Below are 25775 nucleotides of genomic sequence, written 5' to 3'. Positions count from 1 at the left end.
ACATAAAAAAATATTAAAACTTTGTGTCAGCCATTATTTTGTACAAGGCTGTGGCTGTTATTTTCCTTGCAAGACAAGCGATTGATGACTCGACACAGTATATTACGCACACAATAGTACAGTTGTCTTGTGCTTTTCATACACCCTCAGGGTTTCTCCCAGATCAGTGGTTCTCAACCTTTTTTCAGTGATGTACCCACTGTGAACATTTTTTTAATTCAAGTACCCCCTAAGCATTTTTGGTTGAAAAAAAGAGATAAAGAAGTAAAATACAGCACTATGTCATCAGTTTCTAATTTATTAAATTGTATAACAGTGCAAAATATTGCTCATTTGTAGTGGTGTTTCTTGAACTATTTTGAAAAAAAGATATACATATAACTAAAAACTTGTTGAAAAATAAACAAGTGAGTCAATTATAAATAAAGATTTCTACACATAGAAGTAATCATCAACTTAAAGTGCCCTCTTTGGGGATTGTAGTCGAGATACATCTGGATTCATGAACTTAATTCTAAACATTTCTTCACAAAAAATAAATATTTAACATCAATATTTATGGAACATGTCCACAAAAAATGTAGCTGTCATCACTGAATATTGCATTTGTTGCACTTCTTTCACAAGTTATGAGCTTACATTCATATTTTGTTGAAGTATTATTCAATAAATATATTTATAAAAGATTTTTGAATTGTTGCTATTTTTAGAATATTTTGAAAAATCCTACGTACCCCCATTTGAGAACCACTGCCCTAGATTGCCAAGATACCTGTGGCGATGGGGACATGGCCAATATGACATTATCTTCTATGATGCATATTTTTTCTTAAAAAAGGCCAAGAAAATGTAGACATACAATTAAATTTGTTATCAACTATACAGTACTAACATAATGTTGTTTTGCTCTATATTTCTATTATTGCTGCTTTTTGTACAATGTACTTGGATGATGACTTTAACCTGAATTTGTAACTTCCTTGTGTTCTAGGTCATGTGTATTGGATATGCCTTAGTGTACATTTTGAGTAAACATTCTGGTCACGGATGCTCATTTGTGCCATTTGTTTACAACTGAATAGAATGCTAACGTGGCTGATTCTGACTATTTTGGGCTGGTGGTGGTCAATCCACAGTGATCACTCTGCCGCACAATAACACCTCAAAGCTAATGAGGGAAAACTAAACATCAACGAATGTCGCTGGCATTGACAGTAGGACTGCTGGCTTGCATCTCAACAGTTGTTTTTTCACAACAAAATACCAAAACATCCTTGTCTAGGCATATCCTCCTGGTGTTGGAATATAAATATTTGGAGTTTTGGCACCAGTCGCTAGACTAAATCTGACCAATCTAAGTCTATGAGCATTAACTGATGAAGACTACTTGGATAAGAGGTGAAACATCTCCTGCAGGACAAAAGAGTCAGACCGCGGTCCTGTTCTGGAGAACTTCATCAAATGGTGCCAATCATCGCACCTGGACCTTAATGGCGATAAAACTAAGGAGATATTTATTGACTTTCACCGTGATCCACCAGCCAAAGCACCCATTCTCATGAATGGCTCTGCTGTTGAGATAGTCAGTGAATACAAGTATCCGGGTACAATCTTAGACAATAAATTGACCTTTGCACAACACTGACCATATTTGAAAGAAGGCCAATCAGTGGATGTTTTTCTTGAGGAAACTGAGGGGCTTTCAGGTTGATAGGACACTGATGAGGATGTTCTATTAATTTTGTATCGAGTCTATCTTAACTTATTCTATCACTTCCTGGTTTGGTAACCTCAGTGTGGCCAATAAAACAGACTAGGTGGTAGAATTAAGGTGTACCAAAAGACCATAGGCACTACCTTAAACCCCCTAAACCAGATCTATCGGGCCAGAGTCATCCAGAAGGCAAAGGCCATTCTGGTCAACCCTCAGCACCCTCTCCTCTCAGAGTTTAGACTATTTCCCCCAGGATGCAGGGACGCTCCTAGTAATAGGAAGGCCAAAAACAACAGATACACAAGATCCTTTGTTCCCTCAGCTGTTGACTTTATAAATGAGCTTCTTAAACAAGTTTAGCTGCTATGCACAGTCTCTTTAGTGGGAAGCAACATGTGGTGATTAGTTTTTATTGGGCTCTACCGAGGATGTCGTTGTGGTTTGTGCAGCCCTTTGAGACACTAGTGATTTAGGGCTATATAAATAATCATTGATTGATTGATAGATAGATAGATAGATAGATACAACTTTATTGATTCCTTCAGGATTGATTGTATTACAAATATTTTTTTGTTTTTAGCTCAATGCCTTCATGATAGTTTGTATGTTGTATGTATTGTATGTATTTGTACCTTGTTTTTACTGTTGAACCTTGTTTTTAATGACTACTGTTCCAAACCCAACTGCTCCTTGGGGACAATAAAGATTTTGTAAGTCTAAGTCTTCTAAGACAAACCAGACAGTCCAGTTGCAATCGATTGAATGCCTTGAGGAATTGAAATTGGAAAATACCCAATGGGCCAGACGTCTCTCAGGCCAAATTAAAGACATATAGCCCGCGGATCGTAGTTTAGACACCACTGCTCTATATGTTAAATTGAAGATGTATGTAAGCATGGACTGTGTATGTATTTGCAATGGGGGTACAAGCAGGGATCAAATAATCACTGCTGTACAGAAGAACACTGAAAGCTTGCATCCATTGTGTGTTGTGAGCTGTTGACACTGCCAAGACTCTACATTGGACAAACAGTGTCATAATCGCAATGCTCGTAAAATTCAAAGAGAGAATAACCTGGAGATGTTGTGTGTTGTTTGTGCTTGAGCTTGGGGTTTTGTGGGGCCAGTCTGTAGCCTGTCAAAGTAAGACAGCTGCTTCCTGTAGTAGTCCTCGTCCTCATCTGGGTCGTAATGGTTTGAACGAACAATATCGTCAGCCACTTTGGCCTGAGGCTTCTGAGGCTCTGGGACTCTGGGAAAGGGAGTTAGGGAAATTCAGTTGATCAATATGCATTAAGGCTAATCAACAAATATACTGATTGCCAAATTAACTTAAAATATAAGTGTGACAACTTGTAAAACAAAAAGCTTACTTATTATAGCTCTTGTCTGAGTCCAGGTTGCTCAAAGAATTAGCTTTTGGGATGATTCCCCCGGGCTTCAAAGGTAAATCGGTTGCCTGTGGAAACAAAAGATTAGAGCCGTATTACTAGGTATTATCTGAAATTATAAATCAAAGTACTCATGCAAAGTAAAAGAGTTTACCCTGTTTCCAGATAAATCCCCCCCATCTTTGGCTCGGTCCACGGACACAGAGCGTTTGTTTTCAAACATCTTGACCCTCGTCAGGACCGACTGCTGTCGCATGGCGGGGTCATCCTCGTTTCTGGCAGTGTCAGGCTTCTGAACATTTCGAGGAGAAGGTGAGGTGACATCTGATTTGGAAGTGTGCGGTGGGCTGTTGTCAGAGTTTACAGGGGCAGAGTCATACTGCTGAGGTCTGTATCCTTTTAGTTGCTGCGTTGGTCCCTGGTTGTAGGCCGGCCGCTGGCCACTGGGGGAACGAATAGCTGAAGGGTATGACGTTTGCTGAGAATCCTGGTTGTAGTGCAGGTCATGACCGGGAGAAAGGGGTGGAGGTTCATCGTAACGGGCAGATCCTGACACTGTGGGTTTGCCATAGCGAGGTCGTCCGTCAAATCCCGGCTGAGGTGGAGGCTCATCATAGCGGAGTGGAGGGTTGTACTGTGAGTCGAGGCCATCGCTGTATGGCAGACGCGGATTGTAACCCTGGGAGTTGGCAGTAGGTTGCGTCTGACTGTAGGGGCTCCATTGTTGCTGGTCATAGTGAGGCACGCTGTTCTCAAAGGGTGGCTGAGAGTCATAATTTCGGTACTTTGGTTCTAGATAACCGCCTCCACTGTTGACATCATACCGATTGGGTGGGTGGTCATAATCTCTGTATGGCTGCTGGTCAGGGTGATATCCCTGTTGAGGGTTGTAATTCCCAGGTTTTATTCCAGGACCAGGTCTGCCTATGTCATCCAGACTGTATGGATCTTTTTGAAACATCTACGAATACACAAGAAAACACAAGCTTAATAGCGTCACCGACATGTAGCGTGCAAGTTAATGTAAGATATGAAAGGGTGAGGAAACGGACAATATCAAAACAAGTCTGTGAAATTAATTACAAGAGAGGAAACGAGTGGGGAAAGACCTGCAATAGAGAGACTGAGAGGGAGGGGTTAATGTTCAGATTATATATATTAAAACAGAAAAATCTGAAAAAATTCTGAAAATAATTGCGACTATAGGTATCACAAATTAGGCTGTACTCCGAAAAAAGGGCAAACAAATGTTAACATAAAAAAAATGGGATTCATTTTTCAACTAAGCCTTTCCTGGCATCCAGATGTACAGAATGTATAGAATTAGTGCTTACACACTAATATGACTAGATAATATGATGATTGGAAATACAGTAAGTTTGAAAAATGACACCCACTGTCTATTTTGTCAACAAAACAAGCACATTGTATAAACAGACTTCAAAATTTAGGAAGCAACCCTCAATTTTCCAGGCAATTCACACATTCCTTATTCAAGCTTTGATGTTCATTTTACAATGCAGAGATAGAGGCTGGAAAATCAACGGCTACTTTTACAAAAACAAACTTCTGTCTCATTGGCATTGGGAAGAACATCGCGTACTTCTAGTGGCCATGCAAAAAGGATAAGTAACAGTGAGAGCCGCGAGACATTCACTGCGTCAAATGCAGCCAACACTACCACACCCACTGTTGCTTAACAACATTTTCTCACACTTTGGCCCATGCATAATTTCAAAAACACACACACGTACACGCACACACACACACAACTAATTCATCTGTGCAGCAATGTGGTCAGCAGACATGCAAGGGGGGGCAAAAATAGAGACGGATAAGCGTGGCAGAAGAAGGTAGGCAAGTAGACAGGCAGCAGCAGCAGCACAGGCGGTCGGTCAGTTCAGATCGAGCTGAGCTGGGCCCGGTCACGGAACGTCCGCAGGCAGGTCAGTCGGATACCTTTGGTTCTGAACTGGCCGGTCCAGATTGTCGGGGTTCGGACGTGACACTCTGAGGGGCTAGCTCAAGCGGGGGTCTCTTTATTGAGCCAGCCTCTGGGTTGGGGCTTGACTGGCTGCGGAGAGCTCCAGGAGCCTCGGTGGGGCTTGGGCCCCCTACAGTTTTTACAGCAGGGGTCACTGTCTCAGCCAGGGGCTCAGGCTGCTGAGGGTTGCTAGGGATGGCAGTGGCTTCTGCTTTCTGTGAAGTGGTTCAAAATGTTTAATAACACGTGCTGACACTCGAAGGCGCAGTGCAAACTAGTGTTAGTATCGTGATGGCCTTTCTACAACAGCCTACGCCTTACTTGTGCTCTACAGCTTAAAATGATTCAGCCAATCACCTCTCCTTCTTTTAGACGTAGCTGTTGAGCAACCAACAGCTGGCCAAGTTAGGAATTAGGACACATTTTCAACGTTAGTGTAGACTAATTTGGCTTTAATTCTACGATAGCAATACAGTTTTGTAGTCTATGCCTTTTTTTTTAGCTTATTAACAGATAACCAACATTTAGATTTGGGAATCGAACCGCAGTGAATACATGTCACATCAACACTGTTTTCAACATGCACGAAACACATCTGGTATCAACACATTCTCAATTCTCAGTATAATGAATTAAAAAGTGCACATTGGTGAGTACTGTTACAGACACTTGCACGAATATAAGTGACTTTTCCCATTGAAGTCAATAACAGTCATACAGATAACTTGTGGTAATACAGAATACAATGGAACAATTAATCTTAGATTCTAAAGAATGATACACAAAGGTTAGTCAACAAACACACGAAAGGGTTGATAAATAAATTCTATTATATTGTGTATATTAATTTTCACAGTAATGCGATAATACCTGACGACAATAGTTTAGACCTTCACACTGATATTGCGTTAGAACAATGAATGACAGTAAAATGAGCATTCAATAGCGCCTCCAAAACACCCTTCTCACGCACACCACGTCCTCCAGACAACAGGGTAGACGCACAGCTCTCAGAAACGCTACCTGCTGAGGCGCCGCTGTTTTGAAACCAGCCGGGTCGATGCGGTTCAGCGGGTCCGGCTGCAACGCGTGTGGGTAGCCGGTGTAGCCGTGTGGCTCCTGGATGACAGGTGGGTCCTCGCGGACGGGCTCAGACGAACGTGTAATGGCAGGCTCCGCAGGTGGGCCCACATCATCGTTTAGTGTTTCGTCCAGCTCCTGGTCGGTGTAGGCTCCGCCCTCCGTGTCCGTGTCCTCGTAGTCAGAGGTGTGGCGGCTGTCGGTGCTGTACATGGAATACTCACTGCCTGGTGCCGACAGGTAGGACAGACGGTCATCATGGATATCAAGATCATCCTCTGCTGCGCCATCAGCCTGTGAGTTGAGAGAAAGGCAAACAGTTTGTTTAGCAGAATGACTAAAGACACACTCAATATTGAATACTTTCAAGTAGTGTCTTTCAATTCAGTTTGCCACTTTATAATAAATAACTCCACCACAAAAAAAAAAAAAAAAAAATCACACCCTCCCTAAAGAGATAACAACATGAGATTTTTGTTCACATTTAAAACCCTTCCTTGTGGTTTACATAAGATGTAATGTTGGTGCTTTGGACAAAGAATTGTTGTTTTACAGACCATCTTCAGGTCAGTCAGTAAAACCAGCTGTTTAGTCTGTTCAGAATGCAATGTTTTGCGGGCGGTCTCATTTACGTGCCATAGCCCCCTTACAGGCCATGCCCCCTTCGACTGCATCTCCATCTCCATCCCGTCAGCCATGTTGTAGTTTTTAGCATTTCCTTAATGAGTCTACTGCCAGATATAAGTTTGAACCTTACGTGACTTTCCTGGAGAGTCACTATTGAGGCCATTTTCTGTCTTAATTACAAAATATTTGATTAGACACTAAATTTGTGTAGATTAATTTTTTGCATTTGAATTTTGTGTTCATAATTTTTTTTACATCAAATTATGTTAACAAATTAATTGAAAAAAATGTGGGCAAGATGTGTGTTTAAAAATTCAGTGCAAAAAAAATTGTGTAGAAAAATTTGATGCTTCAAAAAGCAAGACTCACTTCTGGTATATTAAGACTTAAGCAATTGATACTGTTTCAGAACCAGCCAATGAGGTGTCAAGTTTCAAGTCGCGTGACATGGATCTTACAAAACAGCATAAACAAAGCAGTTAAATGAGCTACCTGGGCATAATGCAACATAATCACATTTTAAATGTGGGCCGCTGGATATTTTCAAACCAACGAAATGATTCCAATGGTTAAAATCGGCACTTTTGAGTGACATACGGGTTACTACGGTAACCAAAGGAAGCTTTGCTTCATGCAGACAAGGCACAGGACAGAGTGGGCGTCACTTGGCAACAGGCCCCACCTTTTTAAAGGCACACACACAGATGCACACATTGGTGTCATACAGTATATATGAAAATTATCACAATTTTTCAAGTAACACATTAATTACGTTCCCAAGTAATTAATTACATAGTAATAGCTGAGCATAGCAAAACACTTTTAAAAGAAATTTGGAGATTATATTTGACTTTTCTTATATCATTTTCAAGGCTATTTCTTTTTTCTTATCTCAAAACCTCTTACATTGGCATCCTATTATGCACAATCTACTTTTTTACTTGTTGGTACATGTGTTTGGAATCCCCATGAGTCCCGAAAATTTTAAATCAAGGCATGGTGGAGATATTTAGTTACGTCAAAGTATATCTCCATTTATGGGTAAGTTTATTGGGCAAACAAATTAAGTGTTGCAGTAGCCCTTATGATGGCATTGTGTTTGTATATATATGAGGGTATACGTGTACCTTGTTTGATATTTAAGATTTTTCAGACTGCTACACATTTTTTTCTGTGCTAAAAGAAAAGTTCTGGGCTACTAATTTTTATTTTATTTATAGCACCGATGCTAGTAGTAAAAAAAGCTATGCGTACAGCCCTGGCAGTATAATTTATCTCTAACTTATAATAATAATAATTCACCCCTGTACAATATCCTGCCCTAATACCCTACTGTGCAATATTACCCTTCGAGTGCAATATGTCCGACACTGATTGTTATTTATTACTTCGGTACTTTTGTCTTGTTCTGCATATTGTACAGTATTTGGTACTTCTACAGTGTTTTGTATATTGTACAGGATTGCTTGTTATTTTTATTGGATAGTAGTCTGTTTATTTCAATTGTTAGTTTTTCCTTTATTACCTCTTGTGTTATTTATTTTACCCCATACTTGTTCCCACAACCGCACCTTAAGTTGGAGTCTTTAATCTCGTTATATGCAAATATAATGACAATAAAGTCTACTCTATTCTATTCTATTTGTGTAATAAAATTGAGATCTCAAAAATCCCAACGCAAACAATTCAGTTACTTGAACTCAGTGTCAAAAAAAAGCTTTCGTAATAAAGACACAAATTAACCTCCCTGCAACAGCGGATGATTTTAGCATGCATGTGCATGTACGAGCCAGGATAGAGCAGAAACAAATTTGGAATTCATTGACTGTCTTGTCCTGTACACCTCCATCACTGTCTAGTGTGGATCTGCAACCAAGCTGGACAGACAGACTGCAACGGACAATTAGGGACTGCAGAAACGATCATTGGTGTAGACCTTCGCCCCATCTAGGACTTACACTGGTCCAGGATCAGGAAACGGGCAAGTAGCATAACTGCAGACCCATCACATCCTGGTCACAAACTTTTCAAAGTCTACCCTCCAAATTCTCTTGATGAGATTTGGTATAAACAACTACTAGCGACATACAGTTGTGGTCAAAAGTTTACATACACTTGTAAAGAACATAAAGTCAAGAGTTTGGTTCTTTGGTGCTGAAACGAAAATTGAGCTGTTTAGCAACAATACAGAGCAATATGTTTGGAGTAGAAAAGGTGAGGTCCTTAATCCCAGGAACACCTACCTACAGTCAAGCATGGTGGTGATAGTATTATGCTCTTGGCCTGTTTTGCTGCCAATGGAATTGGTGCTTTACAGAGGGTAAATGGGACAATGAAAAAGGAGGATTACCTCCAAAAAAGGACAACATAAAATCATCAGCTGGAGGTTGGGTCTTGGGCTCAGTCTGGTGATTCAACAGAACAATGACCCCAAACACATCAAAAGGGGCAAAGGAATGGCTAAATCAGCCTAGAATTAAGGTTTTAAAATGGCCTTTCCAAAGTCCTTACTTAAACGTGTGGACAATGCTGAAGAAACAAGTCCATGTCAGAAAACCAACCAATTTAGCTGAACTGCACCAATTTTGTCAAGAGGAGTGGTCAAAAATTCAACCAGAAGCTTGTGGATGGCTACCAAAAGCGCCTTATTGCAGTGAAACTTGCCAAGGGACATGTAACCAAATATTAACATTGCTGTATGTATACTTTTGATCCAGCCGATTTGGTCACATTTTCAGTAGACCCATAATAAATTAATAAAACAACCAAACTTCATGAATATTTTTTGTGACCAACAAGTATGTGCTCCAATCACTCCAATACAAAAAAAAAAAAGCATTGTGGAAAATATTGGAAACTCAAGACAGTCATGACATTATGTTCTTTACAAGTATATGTAAACTTTTGACCACGACTGTCTCTAGCAATTTTTTGGGGTGAAGTTTTGGAATGCATGCATCACGCCACAGTTTCAATGCAGCGAGTGCTGCATTGAATTCCTCTCTTACAGATAGTCAGGTGGACCGTAGCCTCGTGGAGCAGTCACAGCTGTAGTCAGAACCACACTCCCCCACGTCCAGAATGAAAATGAAATACGCAAGTGCAAAGCTGCTGCTTTTTCCGCCTCATACTACAGATGAAAAGTAAATGTTTTTTTCACTGACACTCTAAAAATAAATCACTGCAAAGTACTAATCCATCATTTATGTCAATGAGCAAACTCGCCAATAGATTTAGTTCAGTCGTGAATGTCACAACCCTCCAGTCTTTTGGTCAAATATAATACTTTAATACTGAACATCTATCCATCCATTTTTCTCTTTTGGGGATGCGGGGGGTGCTGGACCCTATACCAGCTGCACTCGGGCACAAGGTGGTGTACACCCTGGACAAGTTGCCAGCTCATCGCAGGGCCAACACAGATAGAGTGACAACATCCACCTTCAGATTCACACACTAGGGTCAATTTGGTGTTGCCAATCAACCTATCCCCAAGTGCATGTCTTTGGAGGTGGGAAGAAGCTGGAGTAGCCGGAGGGAACCCACACAGTCACGGGGAGAACATGCAAACTCCACACAGAGAGACCGTGAACCCACGGATCGAACCCAGGACCTTCTTATTGTGAGGCACACACACACCAACCCCTGTTCCTCCATGCTGCCCTAACACTGAACACTGCAGAGCAAATACATTTTAGAATAGAATAGAAAGTACTTTATTGATCCCTGAGGGAAATTCAGCACCACAGTTCGCTCACAATAAACAATAATAATAATAAATAATATATGACATATATTATATATATATAATATATGAATAATATAAATATATTTTACAATCAAGTGCAGTCAAGAAGGAACATATGCATTATACAGTCTGATGGATGTCTGTATGAAGGACATCCTTTGTCGTTCCGTGTGACATTTTGGGAGTCTGAGCCTTCTACTGAAAGCGCTCATTCTCTCCGCAAGGTCCGAGTGTAGTGGGTGGGAGGTGTTGTCCATAATGGCTAGGAGTTTTGCTAGACTTCTTCTCTCTGACACAACCGCCAGAGAGTCCAGCTCCACTCCCACCACGTTGCTGGCCTTCTCTACCAACTTGTCCAGTCTGTTTGCGTCCCTCACTCTCAGCCCGCTGCCCCAGCAAGCTACGGCATACAAGAAAGCGCTCGCCACCACCGACTCATAGAACATCTTCAACATCTTTGTACAGACGTTGCAGGATCCTAGCCTCCTGAGGAAGTAGAAGTAGAGGCGGCTCTGTCCCTTCTTGTAGAGGGCCTCAGCATGTTTTGACCCATTCAGTTTGTCGTTGATGTGTACTCCGAGGTATTTATAATCCTCAACCATGTCCACATCGACCACCCTGATGGAAACAGGGGTCGCCGGAGTACTCCTCCTTCCCAGGTCCACAACCAGCTCCTTGGTCTTTGTCACATTGAGCTGGAGGTGGTTCTTCCACACCATGTGACAAATTAATTTAAAGTTCATTAGCAGTTCTTATTATACTTAGCAATTTTTTTTTTACTCTTTCCCACATTATTCCTCTCTTCTACAGCATCCATTGAAATACATAACGCAAAAAAGGCGATGATGTCATATAGCAAATTTTAGAAATGCCAATAGCTACAACACTGCGCTGATGTAACAAATGCAGAATACGTCACATCCTGTCACTAAAGCGCTAGCTCAAAGCGGTTGCCAAGCAACTCAAAGCGACACAGAGATCAGGATGTAAGAGTGTGGACATATTTAAGCATTTCTGATCACACAAAGATCTGAACAGCGTAAGGTACAATATTTGTTGAAATTATGCTAGATGTTCCGCTAGCTGTCAAAGCTAACAACGTCAAATTCATTCAGTTGCCTGCCTTGCAACAATGAAACGCACTCAATGGAACAAAACTGCAAGCCCGGCAGATGATCCGAAACGGGGTATGTTGGTAAACACAATGGAAGACCTACAATTATGTCATATATGTCAAGAATCAGAAAAGGACAGTTCCATAAAGGAAATAAACAAGTTAAGAGATGAAGAGAAGAATCTTAAAGAGGTCCAAACAGCAATGAAGCAGAAGATGAAGGCACTGGGAGAGGAGATTGCAGCAGCGCGCCAACAGAATACAGCACTGCGCCGAAAGCTGAAGGCCATGCGGCAAGACAACACTGATCTAAAGAACATCAAACATAAGACCAGAAAACACGAATGAATGATATCATTTTGGGGCTGCACATCACCCCGACATCCTATGCCATAGCGGTTGACAACAGAGAAGAAACAGACAAAGTGGATGCTGCTTCAACAGAGCAACAAGTGGTCAACTTTCTGCCATCAAAGAATGCTGAGGTCAATATTAACACCATTGACCCATGCGGTCCACTGAATGGAAGAAGAAATAATCAAAATTGTGAATGAATGTAAATCCAATTTGGATTGATTTTAACAGAATGCATATGGAAATAATGCAAAAAGGGTTATTAAAGAAATTTCAGAACATTTAATGTATACCAGCAACCTATAATTTTAAACAAGACAAATTCCCGAACAAAATTAAAATAGCAAAAGTTAAACTAATTAATAGGATTGGAGACAAACGCCAGTTTATTAACTATATACCTGTTCCCCTTACTTCCACAATTTTCTAAGTTTATTAAAAATGATTTACAACAGATTGGGCAAATTTGTAACAAAACTATGTGAACACTCGCAAAAAGCAAATACGAATGCAGAACTAACAGTTGACATTGATGGCATTAATCGAAATAACGCAAGAGATTACCAATGCAATGGATGATAGTGTGCAGCTGCAGTTGTAATCATGGATCAAAAGCCTTTGACACAATAACATATTCCACAACAAATTAAAACAGTGGCATCAGAGGGTTGGTCTTGAACTGGATTAGAAGTTATTTATCTAAAATGTAGCAATACACAAAAGTTAAGTGAACATACGTCTACAACTCTTAAATATATGCTGCACGTTCCCCAAAATTGTTCAATCTCTACACAAACGACATTTGGCGGCTTGGCTCGGTGTGTAGAGTGGCCGTGCAAGCAACCTGAGGGCTCAAGGTTTGAATCCTGCTTCTGCCATACAAGTCACTGCCGTAGTGTCCTTGGGCAAAACAATTTACCCACCCTCTGCCAGTGTCACCCACACTGGTTTAAATGTAGCTTAGATGTAGATTAAGGGTCTACTATGTAAAGTGTTTTGAGTCTCTAGAAAAAAGTTATAGAATTATAATTCACTTCACTTCACACACTTCAAGATAAGCACTGGAGAGCTCCAGTGGTGTGATTTTGGAAATAGAAATGTACACTATGCCATAAACAGTATCATTTCATGTTAAATTGTAGATGAGACAAATAGAAGGCTGTGTGTAGAAGGCTGTGTGTCTAACTCACTTTCAGAACTGAACAGTTAGAACTACAGTGTTTCAATCCTGGTCTCTTGCTGCCGATTCCGATCATCAATGAATGAGACTGGTTTATACCAATACTGACCACATGTATTAACTACATTTTTCAATTTATATACTGTGAATGCTACTGACAGTTTAACAAGATCGACACACTATATAAACTACCGGTATTGGCTATTCTCTTACACAATGGTTTGAGCAAAACAAAGTCAATAGTACACAATGAATAAAAAATACAACAACTATCTACTACTTTTTGAAATCTTTTGTATTTTGCACTCTAAAAGTCCTGCTGTGTCCGGGTATCAAGTTTTTTAAGAATAACAAAATTACAAAAAAAAAGCTTGAGAAAATAAAATATCGCCCCAATAACTCTTATTATCCACCAAAAACTGACACTAGCCTTGGTATCGACACCACTAATGTATGGATTGTTCCACCCTCTTACGTGCCCTGTGATAATGCTGACACACTAACACTTATTATATCCTCTCTCTAGAAGATTTTCCTGTTAATAGCTGCATACTTTTGACTGTAACATGGTTCCATCCAAACTTCCTAAAGTTTATTAAGCCTTAAGTTCTTGTGTTGTTTAACACTAGCTTAGCAGTTTGCTTAGCTATTAGCATGGCCGCACCTGGCTTGCTCCGAGTGTGTTATATTTTGCCTCTCCATCAGTCATAATAATACTTGATAATGATACTTAAGATGCTAAGAAATAGTTTATTTGCCGTAATGAAAGTGATTCTTAGTGTAGGAGACCGTCGCCAGACTGTGTATGGATAAACTGCTAGATTATATTAGTTAATATTCTTGTACAACATTAAAAAAAAAACATGTGGACTGAACTGTACTGCTTGATGAAAGAAAACATGGTTTGTGTTCACATGTGCTTTATTTACCTTGCCTTCTGAAACCCACACCAGCTGGTTTTGCTGCTGCTGGACGATTTCCTTCAGTGCGCCGAACCAACCATCGTTCATGTTGTTCAAGTTAATGGTTGCTAAACACAAAGAACGGCAGAGGCACATTTAAAAACAATGAGTTTTTACACAGAAAATAAACAACCTGCTGCTCATTGTGTTTGTCCAGGGGATTTCCTGAAATGGAATTCCACTCAGGGCAGAAATCATTTTTATCACCTATATGTGAGCTTCTGAGTCATGGCACGTAAAACAAATTCAAAACAGGCCAACAGCAGCAGTACGGTTGAATGACATCACCAATAAACAACAGCAGATTGATTAAATGTAGAGCCTATCAGTGCAGCACATAAAATATGTCTTTCATTACACTCGTAAAATGTTATTTTTTCCCCCTCATCTCGTTAGTTAAACCCTCCCCAGGTGACTCACTGGTGAAGAGATGATGGTTGTTCTTCCTCAGCTTTAGGGCGCGTTCATAGAGCTTTCTGGCACTCTTCCGAGACTCGGGGCAGAGTCTGGTCCTCATGTTCTTGACGCCTTGCTTTGTGTCAGGGTTGAGGAACACCACAATTGGATACCACTGGGCGTAGTTCAAACGGTCCACTGCGTTTGGGGTAATGTCCAACACCGCATGTTTGTCCTTTTACACAAATATTGCTGTTATTTTTTTGATAACATTGATTTGCGTCACTTTGTTGAGTAAACAGAGGTTCTCCACCAGATGGTAGCGATGAGCCAGCCATAAGTTAGCATGGTTATATTATTTTGTTATGCTTTTTGTTATATTTCATCAGGGATTTCTCTCACCCGGTCAATGATCTGTTTGATGGTGTGCAGGCGAATGATGCCAGAACTTTTTTGGTCAGTTCCAGCATCCCGTGGTTCACTTTCTGTGGAAGGCAACGAGAAAAGTGTAACTGCTTTGCATCTACTAAAGATAAGCAGTGAAGACAGGCAGTGACCAAATTAGTCATCCTTGTGGCATGCGGTTGTCAACTCCCATAAAAAGAACTGTAAAATACAGAAGAGTAATCTCTGTACAGGAGAAGACAAGTGTTTAAGAAAACAGATGTCAAGACAAAATGAGGGTGGCGGTCAATTCATGCATTAGCCATTATGTATTTTGGATAGATTAATGCAAATGGTTTGAAATAGCTGTATGCGTGCAAATGCAAATAAGGATAACATTTATGCTGCCAGAAGTGTATTTTGTGAAAAACATTGCCGTTAAAATATAAAAGTAGGAAGGTCATTTGGGATTAATGACAATGCATATTCACTATAATAAACTGCTGAGGTTAAGGCAAGGATGTGGACAGAAAGTTTATGTGTCACATAAAATTAAGAAACGGTGTCCTGCCTGGAAACACAAAGCACTTAAGGGAGTACCGGTAGTAGTCTTTTGTTCTCATGAGGATAGTGGTGACTCATACAAGACATTATACAAAAAACCTCCACATTTTAAACCGAATAAGATCTAAAATCATCTCCCAATGCCGATCGATACCAAGCCAAACTTTTTTGTTGCCATGCAACGCAAACATTTCCACCATATGCAGCTACATGTATGTATATTAAATATACAATGTGCTAATCAGAGATGTTGCTATGGTTTTCCAATAAATACATGCTTAAGAATTTTTTTTTTTTTTTGTGGGATATTAACATTATCTATGTTGTAACATACATTGTGCTGCATACGTGAATGGAGAACCATTTATTGAAAATACATACAATCAATTATTTGTTTCACCTTATACAATTGGCTTGAACTTTGTATTAAGACATATTACATTTTGTAGACATTGTAAAAGGTTGTTTAATAATGTTAGTATACAATAGAGGCCACATGCTTTACTCAAACAACATAAAGTAAAATAAGGATGTTTCAACTTTAGCGTGTACTGTGAGATTTCATTTACAACAATCCAACCACAGCGGTGCTTTTAACAGATGAATGTAACCAAAGGAACAAGGTTTGCAAATATAACGACGAAGATTTGGTTAAATCTATTGAGAAGTGACACCACCCTACTTGTTTTCTTTCAGTATTAAACCATTTATGGGGATATTGGTCAAAAACTACCTTACGTGAGAGAAGAGATAGAATTTGGACGGTAACTGGAAAGTGCACTTTTAAAACTACTCCACTTTTAAATCCCTAGGAATTAGAGATGCGCGGATAGGCAATTATATCATCCGCATCCGCATCACCAAAGTCGTCATCCACCCGCCGTACACCCGAACCAACATTTTATCAGGACCGTACCCGCCCGCCAACCGCCCGCTGAAATACATCAGAGGTTGTCCGCCTTTACCACTCAAAGAGCTATTTAAACCTGTTTCACAGAATAATGACGATAATTGGAGCCGCTAACGTTCCCGCGACTATCCAATAGCGTTCATCCTGATTACAAGAATATGGGCGTGCTGTGAAGCCATTGCCTTAGACACCTTCAACAACATGTACGAACCAATTGTTCGTCCGGCAACATGTGTGCAGCTTCCGCAATTACACGTTCAAGATTGAAAGGCATACTGGGTGATACAGAGTACACTGATGGTTGTGATATAAACAACTTTAACACTTACTAATATGCGCCACACTGTGAAGCCACACCAAACAAGATTGACAAACACATTTCGGGAGAACATCCTCACAGTAACACAACATAAACGTAACACAACAAATACCGATAATCCTTTGTATCCGTGACAAACCTGAATATATTTTACACCCCCCTACCCTCCCACCTTACCAACGCACGGAGGTGGGGGTGGGGTGGTTTGCTGCTAGCGGGGTGTATAAAATAGTCAGGGGTGTCATGAGTACAAAGGATTATGGGTATTTGTTGTGTTGCGTTTATGTTGTGTTACTGTGAGGATGTTCTCCCGAAATGTGTTTTTCGTTCTTAAATGGTGTGGCTTCACAGCGTTGCGCATATTAGTAAGAGTGTTAAAATTGTTTATATCACAACCATTAGTGTACTCTGTGTCACCCAGTATGCCTTGCAGTCATGTGCATGTTGCTGCGGAAGCCACACACAACATGATGATGCTGGACTGACAAGCAGAGCGTACATGTTGCCCTTCATAGCACGCCCTAATACTTATTATCTGGGTGACTACCGGCAGTCATTCAGGAGAATAATAGTGTCTCTTATTGTCTTCTTCGCTTTATGACACGGGTCTTAAATGACACTTTGAATGGCAAAGGAGACCGATCACAGAACCATGCATATCAAATATTTCCGGATGGTTCAACCGCCACCCGCCCAAATCGAATTAAAATCAATTCTTTCTTCATGTCAACCGCCCGACCCGCGGATTATCCGCGGATGAGAACGCAAACTGCGCATCTCTACTAAGCATATAAAGGCCATGAATTCCATTCACACCAGTGGAGTTTAAAAAAAGATTTCTGTCCACAAAGACCACATTCACCTGCTTTCATGGACTTTTTTTTATTTGTGAAAGCAGGAACGTCTGACCTGATCTGTTTATCAAAATAGTGATATATTGCATAATATAGTGCATAATCTTTGAAATTACAGTGGATGAGACCTTGAAACTACAATAAGATGTTTTAATGGTCTGTGCATGTTACAAGGCAAACGTATCTTCGCATAATATAAAAATCAGCACCCGTAAGTCAGAACTGCATTACTTGTGTTTTGTTGTCGAATACAGTTTAAATACATTACAGATAATAATAATAATAAACATTTTTCAGGACACAAACCAAAAAGTTGGTTTTACCTGTCCATACACAAAAGCTGAAGCATGAGGTTTATAAAATCTGTTTAAAAAAATACCGTTATGAAAAAAAACCTATGTTTGCATGTGCCAAAACGTCTATAAGAAAAACATGTCTTTTTAAAATATTAGCGTTTGTGTGGACACACATTTGAGCGCACATCTTTGACATGCTGACTTGCTGGGGTCTTTCTACATGATGCAACCACTCTTTCACATGAGAATACCACTTAATTACAGGATTTGTATATTTATTTAACTTTATGCAACCATTCCTGGTTTGTATTACTACCTACATTATCAATTCGTCCATCCTTATCGTTTATCCTAAAAGCTGAGTCTATTCAAGCTAACTTAGGGGGAGAGCGGTGACATACAAAATATCGATGGGTACTAGATATCAATTGATAGCTTACACAGTCCCATGAGATCTCTTTAACAAAATCTGTACAGTAGGACCTCGGTTTGTGTATGCCCAACTCCTTGTTTGGTTCAGTTTGTGACAAACTAGGTCGCCTAAATATTCATATACGTTTTGCTTGTAACAAACTCATATGAATGCCCCCATACCATTTTGCCCAAACAAAGAATGTGTGTGACTTGGTCTGAGATTTAAACAACAGCTTTTTTGTGGTATAACTGCAAAATAAGCCACTCTGAGTCCAAGAAATTACAAGTGAGATTGATTAAGGAGGGCTAGAAACACTAGAACTAGATTTACATTATTTCATACAAGAATAATGGAATTCGATTCCCGCATGATTTGGTTTTCATCTGACCTTTTGGAATGGGTTCCTAACAAAAACTGAGGTACCCTTGTACTTCATGTACTCTTCATGTTTGTTATGCGGTGTTGGCAGTGAGTTAGTATATTGCAGATAGTCTTGCAAGGCAGAGATTTGCCAATACATTTGGACATGATTGTTACTATTAGCTCTTAAATCAAGTGGTATTCCCCTAAATCTACCAGCCAGCAAACTAACAAACGCTTGCTGCTTCACCATCTGCCAATCTGTGACTAAAATAAAACAAATGCAAGTTGATGCACTAAATGACATACTTTCCCCTCCTTGTTGTTGCTGTGTTTCTGAAAAGAAAATACAGTTACAAAAAGATCACTGAAGTGATAGACATGAATTGAAAAATAAAAATGTGTGTTTCTTGCACAGTTGTGGTCATGAATCTCTTTTTCCTTTAGACTTATTTATTAAATCAGTGGAATGATTATGATCAGGATTTTTTAAAATCATGAATAGAGTGCACACTTTTGGATTTATTTTCGATTATTTGAAAATGTTCAGAAGTTTGTAGTGATGTATTCATATCTTTAATAAGCGGTGCTACATGTTTCACAATGTATTTTGACTAACTTGTTGTTAATGATTGTAATTGATCGCAGTCGTTTGTTTTTGGCAGCTTAAACCGATTGACAGCACTCATTCGATCGACCAATACTAAACAATGGGAAAGTCCCAAGAGCTAACATAAGCTCTAACAAGGAAAATATATTTTCACAAGTTGCCTAGTGGAACTCCTGTCATCTGGATCTGTCAGTACCTTGCCAAGGTCTGGAAGACCCACCCTTCCGTCAATGGAAATCGTTCATGATGGTTAGAAACAACCCAGGGACCACCAATGCTCTGTCGCCAGTAATAATGCTTCTAATAAAAAATAGCTTATGTAGATAGTTGTCACTTTTACCTTTTAGAAAAAGACTTGTTATGGAAGCACTAAAAACTACAACATGGCTGAAAGGTTGGATATGCAGTCAAAGGGGGCTTGGCCTGAAGGAGGGCTTTGGTATGTAAATAAAATCCATCCATCCATCCATTTTCTACCGCTTATTCCCTTTCGGGGTCGCGGGGGGCGCTGGCGCCTATCTCAGCTACAATCGGGCGGAAGGCGGGGTACACCCTGGACAAGTCGCCACCTCATCGCAGGGCCAACACTGATAGACAGACAACCTTCACACTCACATTCACACACTAGGGCCAATTTAGTGTTGCCAATCCACCTATCCCCAGGTGCATGTCTTTGGAAGTGGGAGGAAGCCGGAGTACCCGGAGGGAACCCACGCATTCACGGGGAGAACATGCAAACTCCACACAATCGGCCACAAAAAATGCAATCTGAAGAGACAGTAAGAAAGCAGCTTGAAGATGGTCTATAAAACAAAATATATGAACAATTTTGACCAAAGAACTACCATTACATTTTGTGTAGACCACAATAAAGTATTTTAAACGTCAAAAATAAAATAATATCCTTAAAATCAACCGCAGTGTGACTGAGACCAAACATCCATTGTCTACTATCTACTCATCTTGTTTAGGGTCATGGAAAGCCGAATCCTATCCCAGCTGACTCTAGGCAAAAGACCGACAATACCCTGGACTCGAGACAAACAACCATTTTACATAACCACTGATCGGGGACTGGACGCACACTGCCTGCTAAGAGACGATTTAAACTTCAAATGATCACAAACATGCAACAGACCTTGTCATGGAATGTATAAAACCATTTAACCTTCACCCAAATAAATATGGACTAAGCTTAGGAAACGAACCAATTTAAATGAACTCTTATGAAGAGACGTTAAATATCCACTTGGCTACAAAAAGTCTGGTTAAAGTGAAAGTTGACCCTGTATGTATACTATTGAACAATGTCTCCTCTAAGCTGCATGGGCGTAATTGTGCACTGCTTCTGTGTTGTGTGTGCGCAACCAATTCATGCAGCCTGTCAAATTGAATCCAAACTGAACAATAAAAAATAAATAAACACATAATCGATTATGTACCATCCCGCAATGCAATTAGTGAGTGACAGGTAACAACAAGCGGTGAAAACAGAAAAAAAAAAGATGAACATGTCCAGTTACTGGGGTATTCAGCGCCGCTGGACAATCCCGCCAATGACATGACGCGGTTCATACAAGTTTACTTACGCAATCGATCAATGTCCATAACAGTGCGTTATGCACATGCCGACCTGTTTTGCAGGTTGTCATGATAACAGCACGACAGACTTAAACCTTACAATGGCAAAACGAACAAGATGCATATAAATAGGTAGATGGTACATGTTTACTTTGAACTGCGTGCCTACTACAGAAATAAGCTAGTGAGGGCCAAGTGTCAGGGCATTCCATGGTTGTAGGCGGCACGACAACTGAAACAACATGAATGCACTATGTACTACATGGCTCCTGAAAACCAAAGTTATTTTAATTTGTATTGCCAGTGAGCCAAATCCACTTACTGATTACAAAAATTCTGAAAATTACTGCTATCATTTTAATATTTTAAAAAGCCATGTAACTTGCTATGCTCCTAGGTGGTCCAAGCGGTTTGGGGGTTTCCTTAGACACGTAGAAAATTAGGGGGGAGGCACTGCTAAATGCATCAAAATCCAACACAAATTCAAACTTGTGCACCTAATGCCGGTTTATAAAAAGTGGTGACAAAGACAACTGTATAGGCATTCCACCCTGGGAAAAGAATGTTTTGAATATATAATTGAAAGACAATTATCAATATGACATTCATGCCAATGATGAGTGTCTGTAGAGTTCTGACCACAACTGTTGGTGTAAGAGTAAGTTTTCACATTTGGAATGCAATCGTGTCCCAATTTCATTAAACATGATGACGCTTGTGTAAGTTTTTGAAGCATAACATAAAATATACACACTTATTCAAAAAATAATCATTGTTCCTTTTCAAAAGGAGTAAAACGAAGTGTAAAATGACGAGAAACAAACGCAACACGCGTCTATATACAGTAGTGTTTAAAAACCTGCAGCATTAAATCATGACCTGACAATGTGAGAGATCTGTAACGAGCCATTGACCCAACACTGATTTCAACATCTGCTATATGAATGCTGCATCATCCTGATATTTTTAGCACAAACACCGCTTTAATAATGCATATATTACACGGCACGCATTAAGACAACAAGCAAACAGGGACTGGTCCTTGACTACTTACTTGCCAATTCAAAGGTATCAGGCTCTTCTTGTGCCAGTTTTTGTCTGGCCACGTCTGCTATTGGTCCAAACATTACCACTGGCCTTAGGAACCCAGCTGTTAGTGAGGAAAAAACTGTCAAGGTTAAAAACCATCACAGCATTTACATGACTATTAACTAAAATTCTACTATGCAAACTGAAAAAAATGCAAACTAGCAGTACAAAACAAGCAACAAAAGAGATACATGTCATATCAATTCAAGTTAAAACCCAATTAGTTTAAAGACCTCAACCCAACAATAAAATGTAAATATGATAGTCTCAATTTGATCGATGTCACTGCTTTGAACTCTGCTTACCTTCCCTCAGCACCACCCTTTCATAGGCGGGGAACTTAGTCTGAACTGGCTGTGCTGAAAGGTCCTCCCTGCTCTTCCGCAGATTCCTCTTTGAGCTTCGCAAACCACGGAACCGCCAGAAATCTGCTCTATCGCCCCCTGGTGTTTTGGGGAGGGTGTACTGCACACTGGACAGCTGCTCGGCCCTGGGGCAAACAAAAGTAGGATTAGCTGTTGGGACTATTGATTAAAACTACATTTAATTACCTACATCAATATAAAACTATAGTGAGCAATATTGCAGCAAAAGTAAAATTTGGTTGAAGTTGTTTGTCGATTTAACAAAACGCTTTGAACCTGTTTTTTGTATATCTTCTGAGGCATGAGTGTAGATAGCACTGGGTATTGAGGGACGTGTCCCCCTCAGTTTTTTTACACGAGGACAAACATAACCAGTAAAACAGAGGATTACTGTTCCGGTATTCACACAATCTTCTTGTGCGCTTGCTACCTTATTCGCTTCAATTGTGATTTCTATGTACTGTATTTCACAGTTTTCTGCATGGAAAACTATAATTATTCGCCATAAAATGTTTTTTATGTTAATGTTTTTGGGTGTTAAGAAATAATTTATAATCTATTTTTCTTTTTTATGAGGGAAATTGCAGAGGTAATACAATTTACATTTACATCGCGTGCACTTTTTTTAATAAGAGTATTATTTTTTGGGAAGTTTTGGTAAGTGATGCTCAATCCATGCAAAATTGTTATATACAGGTATTAACTAAAATATTTTGAATGTTCATGTCAGCAATTTACTTTAAATGTGAAACTAATATGTGATATAAACTCATTACATGCAAAGTGAGATACTGTATGTCAAACCTTTATAATTTCTATGATCATGGCTTACAGTTTTTGAAAACACCAAATTTTCAGAGATTTTTAATTACATTTTTACATAAGCTGTAAACTATAATCAGCAACAATAAATCAAAACAAGGCCTTAGATATTTTGAGTTGCATGTTATGAGCCTATGTCACATTTTAGTTTCAGCTAGTAAATAAGCAACCCTTTGCACACAGTATTCAAATTTGTTGAGTTTCACCTGTGGACTATAGATCGCACCAATGACTACATTGACTACTTCAATGCATATTATGACCTATTTCAAAACACTTCCATACGGACAAAACATGTTCAAATACGGAACAACAAACTAAAGTTGCCCAGAAAGTACAGTACAGGTAATAAACGTATGACTTACCTGTTCTTGTTGGGGATGATGCCCCTCTCCACTTCCTGATGGTTCTTGCCAATGCGAATAGCAAGCCAGGAGCCTAATTTGCCATTGTAGAGAGTGTCTACCACACGGAACACCTCACCCTTGTTAAAGCTCAATCCGTATGGTGACTCTTTTTCATATTCAAAATGTGTGCGGATGTAGAAGGAGTCGCCAACGTCCGACTCCACTATCTTGCGGTACACTGAAGTTGAAAAAGACACAATTTAAGTTAAGTTTTGAAATTACCTTGGTATGCTGGAACAGATGGCTGATGTTGTTGACATACTGATTACTCACCATCTTTCTTCTTCTGAGCGAGGATTGTAACTTCCTCTCCTCTCGGGAGATCAAGCAGAAATAGCACTGCTTCCTCCCGTATTATGTTGGCAAAGTCCACATTGTTCACCTACAACCACAAAAAAATGTAAAAGAATAACTAAAACATTATGTAAAACAATGTTTTACTCTATAGTTGATCCTTAATTGGACAATGCGCTGACAAATGGATGACCATCTTAATGATTTGAACTTCTCTGATATATGAATTATAAGTTTAGAGGAATGAGGACACTGTCTGTTATCTGACACGTATGACACCTAACAAAGAAAACCTTTAAAGCATAGGTTTTCAGTCCTGGGGGTTGCCACATGGGAGCAAAGATTGCAGTGAGTAGAAAATGTCAGAAATGAAACATTGTAGTTACACTTTAAGACCAGCAGATGACTGTAATTGTCAGGATAACCACCATAAAATCTGTGCTAATCAAAGAAGCATGTGGATCGCCCTGAACTGACAGCAACAGTGTAAATAAAGAGTATTTTTTGGAGTTTGATAACATATTGGAAAATCTTGCATGGAGGCCCACAATGTCAACTCTGAAAAAGTATACTTGAATATGTTTCAAGAGTATTTTGTGAGCAACAAATATGACTGAACTAAAGAGAATTAAGCAATCTTGTACAGCTGTACAGCCCTTCCCCTACAACTATAAAAGCCTCCCCCTCATGTCCTGCTCCCCTCCCAAATACAATAAGTGCTGTTTATTGACATTGCTTGAGGGAGGGAGAACGGCGGAAGCAAAAACACATGGGCTTCAGAATGACACCTTCATCCTTTCCAGAAACAGGAACGACATGATGTCTTTATCTCCACAAGCACACCAGGGACAAAAAGCAACAATCCAAAAATGAAGAACAATGTCCAGGAAATTTTAACATGTTTGTTCATAAAGGAAAATACAAACACAGCATGATCTAAGCAGTTAGCGGGAAGCAGAAAACATGGACTATTAGTTAACAAAGAGGGAAAAAATATTACCATTGCAATAAGACCATCAAACTGTGCTGGCATGTTACTTAGTCATTTTCGCTCACTTAAAAAAGTAACATTATTGAAAATTGCGGCCATTAATCGAACTATAAATGAAAATGAACTCGATAACTTTGTTGATAAATTGCTATGTCCGTGTGTTTTGGTTTTCTTTGTCTCTCGCTTTCAAACAGGGTATATAAGAGGGTTCACGCTAAGCACCTGAGCGTCTTTTTTCAGTAGCAGAATTAAATGAATGGAGTGAATCCTCTTGCCAGTCCTCCATGTGTCTCTGTGGGTAGAGGCGGGAACGCAAGCTTACACACACACGCAGAATGCACCAACAAAATGTGCTACTAGTCACGATTCACTAATATGAAGCACCGTGAGGTAAAACAAATTGGAAGAAAATCTGATTACATAGCCAAATGTACGGTGTTGTAATATTTCGGCTTCCAATGAGTGAACACGGATAAATAGCAAGAATGCCCAAATTTGTTGGAAAGCGATAGCAACTAAAAAAACAACACACAAAAAAAAAACACCCAACTGGGGATATAACAAATAGTATAAATGATAACCGTGGTAGAACTCTCGACTGGTAGTATTCCTGTTTTAAATAAAAAATTACGAAATACTATGCTTGATAACTGAATTTGATAAACTCAGACTGACTGGGGATAGCTTGCTAGTTTAAATGCTGACATGAAAACAAGAGAGATTAAAGTCTTCCACCATTAAGAAACAACATAGCTGAATCTAAACATACATAAAAAGATTGCTTCTGAGCGACTCAGCTATTCAATTGTGCAGATTTAACCTAAAGTCTGTTCTAAGAACAGAATGGTCCTTCTATACTAAGATGAATACGAGACAGAAGTGTTTTTTCGGAGTGTTCACCGACCGCTGAATACCGTAAGACGCCACAACGCCCACCAGAAATAATAGATAATAATGTTAATTG

General features: G+C 39.6%; 1 protein-coding gene across 18 annotated transcripts in view; it reads right to left on the bottom strand.

Annotated features, from left to right (window-relative positions):
- tjp1a (tight junction protein 1a) overlaps positions 1–25775 on the bottom strand; it is a 310964-nt gene that overhangs the window by 15636 nt on the left and 269553 nt on the right. For 9 of the 18 annotated variants that reach the window (XM_061887097.1, XM_061887095.1, XM_061887093.1 and 6 more), the window contains 13 exons: positions 23800–23908; positions 23485–23704; positions 22238–22422; positions 21898–21993; positions 18962–18988; positions 14953–15035; positions 14575–14785; positions 14122–14222; positions 6113–6463; positions 5065–5304; positions 3260–4066; positions 3088–3173; positions 2790–2966 (listed from right to left, as the gene is read on the bottom strand). In XM_061887097.1, coding sequence (XP_061743081.1) covers positions 2790–2966; positions 3088–3173; positions 3260–4066; positions 5065–5304; positions 6113–6463; positions 14122–14222; positions 14575–14785; positions 14953–15035; positions 18962–18988; positions 21898–21993; positions 22238–22422; positions 23485–23704; positions 23800–23908 — 2693 coding nt within the window. The remainder of the gene's footprint in view (positions 1–2789; positions 2967–3087; positions 3174–3259; positions 4067–5064; positions 5305–6112; positions 6464–14121; positions 14223–14574; positions 14786–14952; positions 15036–18961; positions 18989–21897; positions 21994–22237; positions 22423–23484; positions 23705–23799; positions 23909–25775) is intronic. The other 9 variants (XM_061887098.1, XM_061887099.1, XM_061887109.1 and 6 more) reach the window with 3 other exon arrangements.

The sequence above is a fragment of the Nerophis ophidion genome, linkage group LG25, assembly GCF_033978795.1.
Source record: "Nerophis ophidion isolate RoL-2023_Sa linkage group LG25, RoL_Noph_v1.0, whole genome shotgun sequence".
Classification (NCBI taxonomy): domain Eukaryota; kingdom Metazoa; phylum Chordata; class Actinopteri; order Syngnathiformes; family Syngnathidae; genus Nerophis; species Nerophis ophidion.
The sequence above is the reverse complement of the archived record's forward strand: the minus strand, read 5'-3'. Positions and strand labels throughout refer to the sequence as shown.